We start from the raw sequence: 16433 nt of genomic DNA, 5'->3' as shown, positions 1-16433 counted from the left end.
GTGCTGCTGACAGCACTGCGCTGCTCTTCGGGTCCCTTTGCTCCACTTCTCCGCACTGAATTCAGAAACCCCCCGCAGGCTCCCTGCCCGCACTGCAGCCACCACGCTGCTCCATCTCCTGCGTTCCCTGAGCGCATCCCTACCAGCTCTCGTTACAGCCATGCCATTTCTCCAGCGCTGCTCCGGGACTCCCTGGGACCTCCCCCAACCTCGAGCCCGAACCGCAGCCGAACCTCCGAGTGCGGCCGCCCCGTCCGTCCATCCATCCGTCCGTCCGTCCCATCGCATCCCATCCCGCCCGGTCCCACCAGGGGGCACGCTCCGCCCGCACAGCCCCGCACAGCCCCGCAGCGCTTCTAGCCCTCCCGGGTTGTCCGATATCCGTCCCCAAAGGGTGCTCTGTGCTTTGACTGCGGTTATTGGAGTGCGAGAGGAGGAATGCGAGCCAGCAGGAAAGGCCACAGAGAAGGCGCAGTGGCCACCAACAGCACCGACAGCAAAGAAAGAGCTTCCCAAAGTGCCCCGGCCCCAACCTCAGCCCTTCCCTGCACACACCAGAGCCCCAAAACACAAACTATGACCTGAAAGGTCCGCCTGTTCCATAGATGCACTCGTGAGCTTTGCATGGCAAGAATCCTTCAGCATGACAGCACTAAATGGTCACCATCACCTCTGTGTGGCATCTTTAAGCCTGCACCCCTCTGTCTGTCCTGAGAACAAAGTTACTCGGTGGACAGAATCACATTTCTGCAGCAGCTTTTTTTTTTTTTAAGAGCTATAGTCCAACCCTCAATAGCTATTAGGGAAAGGCTGGATTCTGCTGGAGTCACATTCATTTCATCAAGCATCTCGTTACAATCATTAGCTTCACCTTGCAGTCGTGCTACCAGTGGTCTATATCAATTAAAGCTGCTGTGTTTCCCCTCCTGGCAGGCTTTTTTTAGGCATCCCTAACACAAACCAAAGCAGGTGCTCTCATACCTGGGCTCTCCCATTTTACACAAGCTGCCTTCCTTCAGATCCACCACAGCATCCCCATCAGCTGCAGGCTGGTCTTGCTTTTGTTATTTCCAGCTCTGCATCCAAACCCGCCTCCTCTTTGCTAGCTGTAGTCACAGCACGACTGCCTCAGGACTCAACCAGGAGCTGATATCTGACCTACTGACAACTTGAGGTTTGTGAAGCTCCCAGCTTGGATCGCTGTCCCGAATCCACTTTTGGATTTGAGTTTCAAACAGCCCTACAAAGAATGGCCCTTTAATTCCTGGAATGCCCCATCCCCTGCACAGAGAACAAAGGTCACCGCAGCTGTGGGACCAACATCAAAACCATTCAGTCCATGTGCACCCCCCCCACGGACACCCACACCGCTCCCCCAGCATTTCCCCCTGTGCCCATCAGGCCTCTGTTTTCCCTGCAGACCCCCAGATCCTTTCCCACCCCTCTGTCACCCAAACCCAACCTGAGCTCACAGCCTGCCACCGCGTCTGCCCACCACCAACAGCTCGCAGCATCACCTTTCTGTGCTTCTGAAGGCGCTGCAATGCCACCAGTGGCTCCCACGTGCTTAATGAGCACAACCTGTGTCACAGCAGGTGTTAACAGTTCTCACAACCTTCCCCACCACAGCCCTGGAAGATGGGGCTGCACAGAGCTCTGCTATGGGCGCCGCGGCGGCACTGCTGCATGGACGGGTGCTGCAGCCGCTCCATGCTGCTGCTGTGTGCATGGTGCAATGAGTGCAGCAAGGCAGCAGTGCTGGGGCTGTTACCTGCTCGTTGACGTGGCACACGGCGAGGTTCTGCTCTGCACAGGAGCAGGCTGCACGGATGTACTTCAGCCAGGTCCCAGCTCCGCTCTGGTTGGCATCGACGCAGAATTTCTCGTTTCCCAGGTCGTCAGCAATCTGTGGGAAGCAATGCAGAGGTCACTGGTTATGGAATGGCAGCTACAGGAGGAAGAAAGAAAGGAGAATTATTTGCAATATGAGATTCCCAACAAGAAATAGAGAAAGCTGGATTGTATATAAAATTAATAAAGACACGTGACTTGGAACGAGATATATTCCTGAGCTTGTGAACCTCGAGCAAAAGAAAAGGAGAAAAAAGGGAAAAGAGGAATTTTCTCATGTGAACGAGTGCCAGGTCACTGAGAAGTGCCACCAAACATAACCCAGAGCAGAGCCCAGCAGTAAGCACGGCCACAGCATGCACAGCCCTTCAGCTGTACCCACAGTGAAAGGCCTGACTCAAGGCAGTGTCCTCTGGGAACGAGGAGGCTGAGTGACACTGTGGGCTCTTGTTGAGGTCACAGCTTCTTACTGACCCCAAATGAGTTATGGGGTGTGGGGCAGCCTGGGCAGAAAGGGACAGCAGCTCCAATGGAAGCAATAGGTTTCCACCCACAAAAGCAGGATGGTCAGTGCCATGGGTCAGTCTGGGCACGCAGCAGATAGGTTTTGATGGTTTGGGTAAGTAATGCCCCGTTTTAATTAATTTGTACAGCAGCAATCAGAGAAGCCGTGAGCCCAGGAAAGCAGGAGGGCACATTGCAGGGTGAGATGGAGAGCCTGTTTTGTTTTACAGCTGCACAGCACGGGTGCCCTCTCTGGAACTGCAGGCACTTCGAGTGACACTGGAAAATCCCACAGCTCAGCTGAAGTTCACCACTGCTCTGCAGCCCCCACGTGTGGCTCACAGCTCCACTTCAGAGGGTCCTGAGAGCCCCAAACCAGCCGAAACCCTGCAGCGCTGCCAGAGCTTTAGCACCCAAAGTGGGGGTGTGAAATCTCACACAACAAAACGAGCAACAAATGAGTCTGTGTGAACCCTGAGAACTTAAAGCCCTGTTTTTCACACACCCCCCCACTGCGCTCCACAAATAGAGCAGCCTCACAAACCACGGCCCAGCAGTGTCCCTGGATGATGGCACTCTGCACGTGCTGTCCCTCAGAGCGTGCCGTGCTTTCCTTGTTTTCAATTCCAGACCTTTGAGAACAGCAGGAACACGGAACAGGGCAGGGGAGTGCATGGATTATTGCAGGAAACGCCGTTGTATAATGCCAGCACTGCAGGAGTCCTTCCATCACCTCCCCCCCCTCGCCACAGTCCCACTCCATCCCACCCCACCAACACCACACTGTGGATTTCTCATTGATTTCTTTTTTTTCCCTGACCATCAAACTCCCTCTGCTGCAGAGGACGCACCCATAAATGCTGAACCCGGATCCAGAGCTGTGGCTGTGGCTCAGACCCACCTCTGTGCCCCATCCCAGAGCTCCCAAAGCTTTCGGCCACACAGCACTGGGGGTTGGAACCCAAAGGGCCCATTGATCTCGCTTCGCAGTGTATTAAGATTAGAAAGGCTGAGCTCTGTAGCAAAAGTGATGGAAAATTTCTCTTGGATTTGTTTTGCACATCATTTGAGGTTTCCTGCTTCTCTAATTTGTGGGCTCTCCGTTGGGTTGTTTCTTCCACGTTTTAATGGGCAGAACACCAGAGCTGGCCCATGCGGAGGGGTGCCGTGGGGCTGCAATGCTGAGGGATCTGTCGTCAGTTCACTTAATGGGTTCCCAATGTGTGCAAAGAAACGAAGCGCCCGCAGCTCTGCCATCAGTGCCCCAGCATCCTGGGGCTGTAACATCCCTCCCCAGAAGCTGGAAGTGTAATAAACCTTCTCATCCCATCGTTGCAGGATCTGCCTTTGACAGTTTGGCCGATGCTCGCATTTTATTTGGCAGGAGTTCGAGGGAGACTTTTTTCCCTTTTTTTTTTTTTTTTAATTTGTTTTTTTTTTTTTTTTTTTCCTTTTTGCTTTAATAACCCACGAGCTGATTTAGAGCAATAAACTGTTGCCGCGAGGCTTTGTTGTGTTTCTTTTAAATAAAGGGGAGGGGGAGATGGCTGCCATGTCTGACTGTCAGAAGTAACTGAAACAGAAAGTCCATTCTTGCCGCGGAACGAAGAGAAAAAGATTTCATCCAAGGAAACACCTCTGCCAATGTGTGGACGCAGAGCCCAGATGAACTCATAAATCCAGCACTCTGCCTGCAATTAACCTGGCTTCCTGGTGATGTGACAGAGAGTTAATGAGAACCGTGGCAGACAAACCAGGGTACCAGGGTGTGCTCTGGGCTCTGCCAGCACCCGTGGGCACAGATGGAGCTTGCTTGGCTTCGGGTCCCCAGCAATGAGGGCATGGGGGAAGGAACGCCCGATCCCATGCAAGGAACCTCCAGGTGAACCATCACAGCAGGAGAAGACTTTTGAGACGATGGCCAATGTTGATCATTCAACAAAAGCTCGTTTTTCACTGGTAACGTCATTCATAGCACGCTGATTTCGATTAAACAGTAAACTGTAAAGAAATGATGCTGGAGTCAAAGCTCGGGGCTGCCTCAGATATTGTACACACAAGTCAAGGAAGGGATTTCCAGTTCTTTGTAATATACACACACAGAAACTTTGAAGTTTTCCTCCCCGCAGAAAGAGCTCAATACAGCGCACTGTTGTACCGCGCTTCATTTCGCCTTGTTTTTATAAACCAATTAATTAATGCTGTTCTCAAAGCTTAATAGATAAGAATAAACGGGAAATTAAGAGAAGCCTGGATCTAATTAAAAAATGAAGCAGTGCTTTTTGGAAGTGGCGGATGTCTGTAGGATGCCTGCTCCCCTGGGGCAGGGTGCCCGTGGTGCCCCTGGTGCTCTGCAGCTCACCGCAGGGAGCCCTGCTCCTCTCCCCCAGGCAGGCACTGTGCTGGCTGAGCTGGCACCAACCTTCCTGCTGCTCGCCTTAAATCACTGCTTGTTACTCCAGCTTTCTTTTAACAACGATTTGGGAATGGAAGCTGTGGAACACCACGAACGCGTTGGCCTCTTCCAGGTGATTTATGGAAGGCACCGGGTGCCAAAACCGTTTGCCACTCTTTATGCACCGGCCAAAAAAGTAGCAGAGCCTTCCCGTGCCTGTTCCCATTGCTAACACCCATCACAAGGTGCCCTCCTTGTGCAGCTTTATGCCAGCCATGGAAGGGCATGGGGTGAGTAAAGCCCCACAGAGCATCACCCCACGGCTCTGCCAACCCTCCTGCCAGCTCCATCTGTGCCCACAGTCCTCGGAAGGTGCAGCCCATTACCAACACATGGAGCAAATGTAACATCAGTTGCCCAGGTACCCAACCAGCTCAGATAGCTGAGGTTCTTGAAACTGTGTTTTTTCCATGAAATGAATAGGTTTGGGGATCTTCCCCAGCACAAGAACTGAGGGGAGATCTGCCCCTATCACCCAGCACTGGAACCATCCCACCTCCCAGCTGGCTCTCAGCTCCCCCAGCTCGGGCTGCCCACAGGGAGCTCCTGCACAGTGCAGTCTGCTTTATGTTGGCCACAAACCAAAGCCACAGAGGCCAACATTTACCGGCAGCAGCGACATCACCACCATCACCATCCCTCCTCACATTTCATCTCGTTGCATCTAACAGCAACCAAGCAGCCAAACGATCTCCATCTGGAAGTGCATTCCTGTTCATGTATGAGCTCTAAATGCCCTGAATTTACAGGCAAAAAAGCACGCATTACTGCTGCTGAAGCCGTGACCTTACACATCCTGAGCAAAGATATTAAAAGAGAAAGAATGGAGCCAAACCCCCCCAACCCCACAGCTGCACTGCGCTCCCCCAGCACAGGAACCCCCCCGGGTGCCACACTGCACGAGGAAACGGCCCCCAGAGCCCTCTTAGATCACACACCGCTCTCGTGCTCTTTAGAAGGTGTGAATTAGACGAGCTTGTGAACAAGGCTGGCACTGAGAGAAAGAATGGAAGGATATGGGGCTTCCCTTTGGAGCCATGCAGTGGGATGGAAGCAGGAGCAGCAGCTCCTGCTTAAAGGGCTCTGCAAACGATGCAGCCATCCCACACCGAGCCAGCAGCAACGTTCTGATGGAGCACCAATGCACTGAGCACCTCTCATACAGCCGAGACGTGTGATTTCTTTCTGGTTGGTATTTACTGAAAACATGACCAAAAAAGGTGCACAGTGAGGCACTGCAGCCTGCAGCCATCCCACTGCAGCAGCTTCTGCCACTGAGATGCACCCTGCACAGAGCTGCATCCTGCATGGGAGCTGCATCCTGCAGTTACTGACATGCACACCCGCAGCCCTGCCCCCTGCTAGCAGCAGGTATCAGCATGCAGCTGGGGCTGCTGGGGCAGAAGGATTGCCATCTCATCGGGGGGCTTTGGGTGGCATCTCCTCAGCAAAAGCCAAAGTAATTTGACTGTTATCCTCAAACACGTGGAAATCTCCTGTTTTTTTAAGTAAGCTCCAGAATGCTGTTGAAACTCTTTATTAAGACTTAATCCTACAGCCTTAAAAAAGTCTAATAGCGCAGTATTTCCACGGCAGAAATGATTCCTGTCTGTATCTGGCAGCCTCTCCAGTTCTCTAAGGATGAACATAAATTCAATCAGACCAAGTTAAAGCTGAACGTTCGTAAGCCACGCAACGCATTAATTGGGGCTATTAATGTTTTCGGAAGAGCTGCACAACAGCAGAGCCCCCAGCGAGGGCAGGGCATGCATGCTTCACACCCTGCTGCCCATCTGCAGCAATGAGTCTGGCAGAGATGCATTGGAGTCGATGCTGTCAGAAAGGGCAGAAGTCCTTTCCCAGTCCGATGGCTGAGCAGTACCCACACACACCCCAGAACCGACCCACAGCACCGAGGGCCACGCGGCCCCACGGTCCCACCATGTGTGCTTGGAGATGCTCCATCGTCTTTTCCATGTTTCTGCACCAGGTCTGACGTTGGCTGAGCCCATCCAGTCTGTGAGCAGCTGCCAAGAGCATGAAGTAATGAGAAAGGATAGGGAGAGAGAGCTGAGCGTGTTCCAGCCATGCTGTGCGAGCACACCCAGCGCGGCCCGTGGCTGTCAGCACTGCTGGAGCAGCCTCATTAGCTAATTGGCCTTTAACGACCAGACTGGGTGCGTTCCTCGGTGCCACCTTCCCCGTGCTGTCAGCCTGCTCATCCCTGCTGATGGAAAGCACCAAGCCCACTGCATCCCTGCCCACACTGAGCAGCACTGACTGCAACAAACCCCATCTGCTGCAGGGCGAGAGAGGCTGCGGATGGAGGGGGCTGGATGGAGGGGTTGCTCCCTGGAAGCACTCAGTGGACGGATGGGGCCGTGAGCAACCTGGCTTAGAGGAAGGCGTTCCTGCTTATGGCAGGGAGTTGCAACTGGATGATCTTAAAGGTCCCTCCAACCAAACCATTCTGTGATTCTTCCCATGAACCGGAGCCATTACGATGGGGGGAGAATTCCCAGGTGCTGCACTGCACCCAGGTATTCCTTCAGCAAGTGCTGCCCGTTGAAGGGGAAAGCATCCAAGGGAAAGTCTCCCTCTATTGCATTAGCACAGGAACACAACACATCCAAGCCCTTCCCATGACTGCTCTGCCCTGTGATAAATTCTGAACGCGCCTGCACTGAGGAGGGCCATTTCATTTCCAAGCCTTATTCACACGATGAAACAAAATTTTCAGCAGATAAATGCCCATAAATCTCTATGCCTTATTACAAGTGCTGGCTAACGAGCAGGAGCCCATGCAGCCCAGAGTGCGTGCTGCGCCCCGACATGGGGCTGCAATAACACACCGAGAACAGAGCCGGGGCCGAGTGCCACAGGTGCACTAATATAGGCATTAGTGAATGATTAGGCCTCGTAAAATATATGAATGCTGTTTCTTTAAGAAGCCATAAAATTTTATTGAGGAAAAAATCCATGTGCAAGGCTTTGGGTTCGTTTCATGCGGTCATTCAGAATTTCACTCATTTCTGACAGGACCATGATAATTAAAACTGCGGCCCGGGTCTGGTTTCCATAAAGTCCATCTGGCCTTCAGCGATGGCGAGGTTGGAAGTATGTAATTGCCCGGGCAGCAAATAACTATTTTGCCATCCGCAGTTTAATTTTGTCCCTGCAGCAGGGGAGCGAAGTCAGAGGGGCAAAGATCATTACTGCGGAGCGGGGAAGAGGGGCTCCCAGCAGCCTGCTGGCCATGTTTGTTGAAATGCTTGACACCGATGGGCCCCATTAATGCATGGGTTAGATACAATCTGTGGAAAAGGGTCTATTATAAAGGGATTATTTGGAAGTGTTCTGTAGGTGGGGGTGGGTGTGATTGAAGGACTTAAAACTGTTACATTAACCCTTAGGGCACTCGGAGCGGTAACGAACCTGGCATTAAAGGGCTGGTGTTTGTCACCATGTCTTCACTTCCCTCCTTCTCCGCCACAAGGTCAAAGGGATTAACAGCATCCACAATGCTGAAGGTGCAGCTCGTTTCTGCCCGCTCTGCAGCAGCAGCCAGCTCCCTCTGCTCCCCAAACAGAGCCATTAAGCAAGGAAACAAATCCCCAGCGAAAGACAGCAGCAATTACACCCTCAGACCCACTGGGAGTGCTCACACTTACAAGAGAGCCAGAAGAAAGCCAACGCAGCTCAGAGGTGAGAGGAGATGCTGCAGAGCACCGCTCCACGTCCCAGATACCAGCTCCCCGTGTTTGGCACCAAAGCCCAGCAGCAGCACTGGGAATGCCCCATCTGTACCAAATGGGTTTTCTGCTCCCTTCTGCTCCTGTTCAACAGCAAGTCCAACAAACACATTTCCTCTCGGCTGAGGATGAGGCACTGCCATGCCCACCATCCATGACGATGGGTTCTTTCCCACTTGGGTTACCCTATGATACTATGAAGCATTCACCATTAACAAAGGTGGCTGCAGTGCGCTGATTAAAAAGCATAAATGGGGACAAAAAAAGGTTTTAAAACCTTTCTCTTTCAGCACATGAGCCCGATCCCCAAAAGCCCAAAGGGGTGAAGTCTTTTTCTTGATGAGTGCTAACATGGCAGCGCTATACAGTGCATGCTGCGTGCTTAACTGACTTGCCATGCCTTTCATTAGGCAACCATGCAGCCAACCAGCCACACTCTTACCTAACAAAGCCAACCAGCCATGCTCTTACCCAAACAGCTCCAAACAGCCCCACTGCAACCCCATCACACGGCCATCCCAATGGGGCACAACGCTCACCCACCTCCCAACAAACCCCTGCGACAGCTCTCAGACAGCAGCCCCGACTCTCCTGCCTTCCTGTGCCAAAATCGCAGCTACGATGGTGCTGTTCTTGGAAATGACACTAAAAAACACTCCTAAAACACTGCAGATGCATGACATGCATGACACCTATGGCTTTTCTAAATCAAAGGGAGAGAAATTTTGGTCAGCAAAGTAAGAGCCAGGTTGCCAAAAATCCTGAAATGGTCTCTCAGAAGGAAAAAAGAAAAAAAAAAAAAAGAACCAGAATAAAAGAAGCTGTGAAAGTTTATGAGGATAAACACTGATGACAGGTGGAGTAGAAGCTGAAATCCGAACTCGAAAGTAACTGCAAATAAAGATTTGTTACAGATGGTTTTAATATGACCTAACACTAGGATGCCAGCTACAGTATCACTTTTTCCTGTAGGCTGGACAAAACTAATAACATGGTTATGGAAACACGCTTCCCTCGCACAGATACACGAGGAATAAATGGCATTTAATGCACGCTGTCCTCCTTGGAGGGCAGACAGGATCAATGAAGTGCTGCTAAAGAGGCACAGGGCTGCAGCACAGGGATGTGAGCTGCAGGGAGGGAAAGTCGGGGTGGGGGGAGAGCCCACCCTGCAGCCAGGGGTGTGTGGGGGCTGTGCCACCCATCCTTTGACCCTGGAAAATAATCCTTCTCTTTTGCTGCATTGGTTTGGATTGCGAGATATCCTCTCTGCTCCCTTGGCATCATCAAACACGCCGCCGTCGCGAGTTTGCAGAGGAAAAAAATAAGGTAAGAATCATATGAATCACATCTAATTCCCTTTCATGATGTCAAAACCTCTCCAGCGAGTGCTCGTGGAACGGCACAAACACAGCACTGAGAAACCCCACCTGGCCCAGGGAGCTCATCAGCTGAGCAAGCCGTGTGGATTTGCTTGGGGAGAGCTCTGGGATTGGATAGAGAGATGCAGATTGAAGTAAGGAAGAAGTTTTTTACAACAAGGCAGCGAGGCGCTGGCACAGGGTGCTTGCAGAGGTGGTGATGCCCATCCCTGGGCACAGCCGAGGTCAGGCTGCAGGGCTCTGAGCACTGGCGGAGCTGTGGGTGTGCAGGAGTGCGACTGGTGGCCTTCAGGGGTCCTTTCCAACTCAAACCATGCTGTGATTGCATGATTTTCAGAAGCACCAGCACCCCAGTGTTGGAAGCCATATTTATCAAAGACGCAACAGAGTGGAAAAAGGTAGAGCGTAACATCAGCCTGAAGTGTATCAGCGAAACTGCTGGCGATCACACGGCCACAGCAGCCACTGAATGAAGGAAAAAGCCAAGGATGGATGGAAAAGGAGCCCACATTCTCAGTGCTTCTCCATAACCCTTACAACAGGCACAGACCAAGGGCAGATGAAGACCCATCCGTCAGACCGTGCCTGTGCCAGGCGCAGTGCTGAGCACAGCAGTGCTGGAAGAGCAGCACCAGCAATTGCAAAACTTCACCGCTCACCTCGTGGAACTTTTGTTTTACACTCGATTGACTTTTATTACCAACTCCAAAGAATAAAGCAGAGAATTAGAAACAGCCATTTTGGGGAAGAAAAGTACATTATGAGATTAGGGGGCTGGATTCCCCAGCAACCTGGAAATGCTGAGAACAACCATAGCCTCAAACACACGCACCAACTCACAGCTAAGAGAAGCAGCCTTACCTCCTGTGCTTGGCCACGTCGCCCCAGGATGGCATCCAAGAGATGCAGCACCCGGCTCAGCACTTGGTGCTTTCCATACGTACCCAAGCAAACTCTTTCCTAGGAACGCAGGTGGGCAAAGAGGAAGCCACACCTTTCTGCATTTCCTTTAACTCCTGATGCTTATTTGCCAAACTTCTCTGGGCACTTGGCTGGGGTCGGGGCTCTCCTCCAGGGACGCCCAACGCGTGGTTTCGGCACGGCCGCACTCCCCTTTGGGACGGTTGCGTATGGGGGGACATATTTAGGGCCTGAGCGGCTTGACAGTCATGATTAATGCCCTGCATTAGGAGATTCCAGCGAAAGTATTCAGGAGCACGCTGTGCAGTTTGGTTCTCATCAGATGGTCGGGTCTGCAGGCCTATTAAAAACAGCAGGAGAGCTGCAGACTTAATCACAGAGGCTGGGCCTGCGGCGGGAGGAAGCGCGAGACGGACGTGGATGCAGCACGGCCACGGAGCGGCTCACAAACCCACATCCCCGGCGTGGGGAGAAGTGGAAGCTCTGCACAAAGCCAAGGCAGGGCAGGAGCACGGCCAGGAGAGCACCAGAGAGCTGAAGGTGAGGGGCACTTCAGCCCCATTGGCAAAAACCGCAGGTGAGATAAGGCCTGAAGCAGACCGGGTAACACCAATGCTCGTCATGTTGTCAAAACTCCTTCTTTCAGCTTGCCACCTTTTTGTTTTTATCCAGCCGCCTCCAATTTTCCAGCCTCATTTTTCACAGAGACAGCACTGAATTGCAAGAACTAAGCACGAATCTGCATTTACATTTGGAAGCAGAGCGTGCGTCCACGCATAGGGACGGACCGCTGGAATCCATTGCTCTTTATTATAGCCAGCCCACCATTAAAACCCCAAAACCACAGCAAGTGGAGATCACACACATGTCCTATCCACTGCCTTCATGAATGTACATCGTTTAGAGCATCAGACAGGAGCATAGCAGTAGCTTTGACACGAAGCACTGATAGTGCATTGCTCAGCTGATAACTACTGAGCTCAGGAGCCCAGGGGCTGCAGCACATGCCAGCAGCTGGGGGCAACCACTGCCTTCTGCTGCTGCAAAGAGGAGCTCAGCTGCACAGTGCTGAGCAGAGGGAGCTGCCCCCCTTCCCCCACACACACAGCAGTGCAGCACTCACATGAAAACCCAAACCCAAATCGGCATTAGGAACCCAAAACCACACGACTGGAGTGCAGCAAAGCTCCTGAGGTGTTCAAAGTCTCAAAATCCTTTTTTTTTCTTTTTCTTTTTTTTTTTTTTTTGGATGTCTGAATATCAACAAACCCAAAACAATAATTAATTCTTCTCCAGCGCACAGACCCAGTTCAGTAACAAGTGCTAAAAATACATCTGAACCTTAGAAACAAAAGAGGAGGCGCGGAGCACTTTGAAAGCTTGCTCCCATGATTAAATAAATTAGAGCTGAGCTGCTAAGAAGGGAAGGACAGAAAGTTCACCGCCAGCAGGACGGGGCTGCCAGCTCCTGGCTTATTTACCGAGACAGAATCAGGGAAAAGCAGCACATCGTAACACATCTCCAAATTCCAGGCGTTCTTTGGTTCTGTTTTGAAGTGAGGAGGGGATCCTCGCTTTGAGAACACGTGGTTTGTGAGCCGGGCAGAGGCGGTGCCCCCTCCTCCCGCAGCTGCTGGATGCATGGGTGGGATGCAGTGCTGGGATGCACCCTCATTGCTTCCATTGGGCGCTGGGACGCAGCGGGCAGCAGGCAAACACGGCACCGAGCCGCTGCGCAGCCCGCCGCTATCTGCGCATTGTTTGGATTTGCAGGTTATCAGCGGGGCCGCAGCTCGGGCGATGACCTCATTAACTGATGTGGCCACATCAGCACCTCCGAACGGCGTTATCACTCATCGTGTGTCATAAAGCAGCGCGCTGACACCTCCCTGAATGCCGCCTGTATCTTATCTCCTGCGGGGACAGGACCCTCGCGGGGAGACAGCGTGCGGCGAGGAATGCGGGAGGAGACAAGTTCAGCAGCGGCAGCCGACGGGGGATGATTTCTCAAACAAACACTGAGGGGGAAATTAATGGGCTCGGGTTCGCTGCTGACAGTGCGGAGCAGAGCTTCGTTGACTTCTGACTGCTATAATTTAAGAGTTATTACTGTAATTTCAGAGCAGAGCTACTGGGACGCTTCCCCCAGTGCGTCCGGAACGGAGCCGCGTCGCTCCCCCAGCATCACCAGCACAGCGCCCCGTTCCTCCCATGGACAAACCGGGACGTGGCCTCCCAGCCCCGCAGAAACAAAGCCCTGCGTTCTTTACCGTCCTGCTCACAGCTGTGAGCCATGAATAGGAAAGGTGATCCGCGGCCCACGGCACCAGGATGACAAAACCCCAGGCGAGCTCCCCGATGCGCCACTGCCTTCCTGCACAGCGCTGGGAACTTCAGTGATTCTTTTCTTAAGCTCATCCGTAAGATTGTGTTTGCAGCCTCTTTGTTCCAGCCCTTCTCCTGCACCCATCCCCCTGTGCAGCACTGAGCATCCCAACGCTGGGACACCCAGAGCCAGAGCGATCACACACTGACACAGCTTTGCACCAGCAGATGCCAAAAGGTGCTACATGCAGCCAGCACTTAGGGCCACAAACAAATTAATGGGCCACAAACAAATTAATGAGCAAGAAACCTTGCAATGTGCATCACATTGCTAACGGTGCCCAATGCTGCCCGGCTGCTGCCCAGCATTGCAAGGTGAGCTAAGCTAGCCCACCCAAAGTGGGCACAGAATCGGGCAGCAGAAATCAATGCAGAGAGCACATGGTGGCTCCCCCCTTAAATACAATTCATCTGTCATGGCCAGGTGCTTTCTTCTCATTGTACAATCTGTGGAGACTGAAAACATCATAAACGATCCAACCAGAAAAGCTCAACCTACGGAGCCTAATGGATGTAAAGCTCCTAAGTGATGATTTGGTCCCCAACAGCTGAACTAGGAACTATCACCAGCCCCTCTGTATTCTTTTCTCTCATCCAAAACTGCCATCGAGTCTGGGGACCAAAAGATCCCCTACAATCAACACTGGGATAAAAATCCTTTGCTATGCCTTTTCCAGACTTGAACCCAGATCTTTTATTAAACCACATTAACCTAAACATCCTCCCTTTATTTCTCCCCTGCTGGGTAACACGGTGTTGGAACATGAGTTGCCAGAAAAGCTCAGTGTCCTGCTGAAAGCTGCAGAGGAGGCTGGCTCGATGCACTGAGCAGAAAGCATAAACACAACAGGCCAACACATTTTGCAGGGATTAAATGGGTCGGGACCAGCATTACGACTCCTCTCAAAGGGGACAAACAAAAGCAAAACACCATCAACGTTTCCCATGCCTACCGTGCCAGGAAAAGCTTTTCAGATCTGAAAAGCGAAGTAAAATGAAAATAAAATAAAATTCAACAAAACCACGCTGCTCTCAGAAGGTCCCACTTCAGCACAAGTGCATCACAAAGCCCGCATTGTTCCCAGCTGGGCGTCCTCAGTGCACCGCCGCGTGCTCTGGGCTGTGCTGGCGGGTGGGCTCAGCACAGATGCAGCCCTGCAGCTCTCAGCCCTCAGCATCGCAGCCTCAGTGGGGTTTGCAGGCGGCCACTCGCCACCACCCACCCCTACGGACCACGCAGTAGCAGTGGTGTGGCTCTGGGACCCAACAGAGACGCTGCTGAGGGTCCTGCTGTGCATCCTCGTGGTGACGCAGCCACCTCTCTGGCTCTGAACACTCGTCATGAGCCATCAGCTTTGAGCATTTACCTGCTGTCGCATGCAGTCACCGCCCATCCAAAAGAACACACGCTCCTGGCAAAGCACCATGCTTAGTTCACAATGCAGCACCGCGCCGCCCACCCGATTTTCTGAACCAAAATATGATCAGTGGGAAAACAACTGGTTCACTGAGCTTCCCATCAGCTGCATTTCCTGCATCCCCACAGTGGGGACGGACCGTTTCCTCTCCGACGCTCAGAGCTGCGCTGTGAATGCTCAGAAAGGCCCCAGTGCTCATTAAGATGGGATCCCACCTTCCCCACTCCCTTCAGTCCCCTGTAACCTTACAGGTGTGGGTGGATTCATTTTTTCTCTCTTTTTTTTTTTCTTTCCTAAAAGATTGATTACACGCTAAGCAGGGTTTCTTTAGCGAGTGCTCACATCTCTAATTATTAGCACTGCCAACTCTTCCAGCACAATGCTCAGTGTCAGATAAACGAAATCTGTTCCTGTCTGTTCTGTAACTGATATCAGCTCCATAGTGACAGTCCCTGACCTCGGGACCCCGCGCTTTGTGCGCTGCTACATCTCTACTCCGTTGAGAATGGGCTCCGCACACATCAAGACATCACCGATATTAATTAAATTAGAGAAGCTCTTATCACTCTGCTGAATAATGGCCTTTTTCAAGCAGCCCTGAGTAGCCTCAGAGATGCCCTCCTGCAGACAGTATTCAAAATATTGCATTTCCAGTGCTTGTTTTCACCTTCCTCACCCACTCGACGTAGCGGCTTTTGCACTCAGAAACCCAATACAAACCTGTCTGCACACCAAGTACACCGCAGACGTGCTTTGAGATCCTACATGAGCCTTTTCCTACTGGGAAAAAAGTAATGGCAATTATTAGGCACCTGTAGGAGCCTCCTGCAGCACGGCTAAGCTGCTAGAGCCAAGGGAGAACACCGTTAGGAGGGCATTCCTAAAGCATGATGTGTGCATTTCTTTGCAGTGCTGTCCAAACCCAGAGGGTGTGCACACAACGGAGACGTTCCCTTCCAAACGTTGGCAGCCAGGTCTTGCTGTCGCAGCACTGAGAGCTCTCTGGCTCGCTTTCCACTGATGACTGCTATGTGAAATTCTGTAATTACTCGTAAGAGGATTGGCCAACACCAGCCAGCTCCATCTACAGCAGCAGGCCTTGAACCAAGCAAGCATTTGGCTGATTCAGGGCTAGCAGAGGGCCCGACCTTTGTTATTTTCTCCAAAAACCTACTGCTCTCTTTCCTCCTAGATGTTCTTTATTATAAACAACCAAACTGCGGTTTACTTAACTGTTGTTGTTTTGGTTTTTGTTGGTTTGTTTTTTTTTTTTTTAAAGAATCAATACACTTGATTGAAATACAAAACAAAGAATGGAAAAAGAAGCACACCGCTACTCACTGATGCAGGGAACGCAGACGGGGAGCTCCAGCACCCTGTGTGTGCTGATGGGAATGTGGGTTCCACCCAAGGGAGCTGGAGCCCCCAAAGTGAGGGCAGCTGTGAGCACAGCTCAGGAGCTCTGACCATAACAGCCAGGCTTTCTCTTCTCCCACCTGCATCACTCCTTGCCCGTCAGATCCTCTGAGAGCACTCGAAAACACAAGCTGGAGTTCAGGGTCAATTTGCAAATATCCATCCCAGAAGCACAGCTCCAATCGATATGACAACATCTGCCATGATGGCTTCAACAGTCCTGCTGGATGCTTCATTTCTGTCACTGATTGGATAAATGCACAGTTTCAGCCCTTTGGATTTCTGTACGGATGGAGGAAGGGGCAAAGCTGGGAGGTGTTTGCCATCTTTGTGTGTTGAACTGCACCTG

The 16433-nt window shown here is 51.9% G+C and overlaps 1 protein-coding gene across 2 annotated transcripts in view; it reads right to left on the bottom strand.

Moving 5' to 3' along the window:
* PRDM16 (PR/SET domain 16) overlaps positions 1-16433 on the bottom strand; it is a gene marked incomplete at both ends in the record, with an annotated part of 200010 nt that overhangs the window by 27951 nt on the left and 155626 nt on the right. For both annotated transcript variants that reach the window (XM_079545501.1, XM_079545502.1), the window contains one exon: positions 1772-1906. In XM_079545501.1, coding sequence (XP_079401627.1) covers positions 1772-1906 — 135 coding nt within the window. The remainder of the gene's footprint in view (positions 1-1771; positions 1907-16433) is intronic.

This window comes from Tetrao urogallus (genome assembly GCF_951394365.1).
Source record: "Tetrao urogallus genome assembly, chromosome: 21".
NCBI classification, from domain to species: domain Eukaryota; kingdom Metazoa; phylum Chordata; class Aves; order Galliformes; family Phasianidae; genus Tetrao; species Tetrao urogallus.
This window is presented reverse-complemented; position numbering and strand designations above follow the sequence as displayed.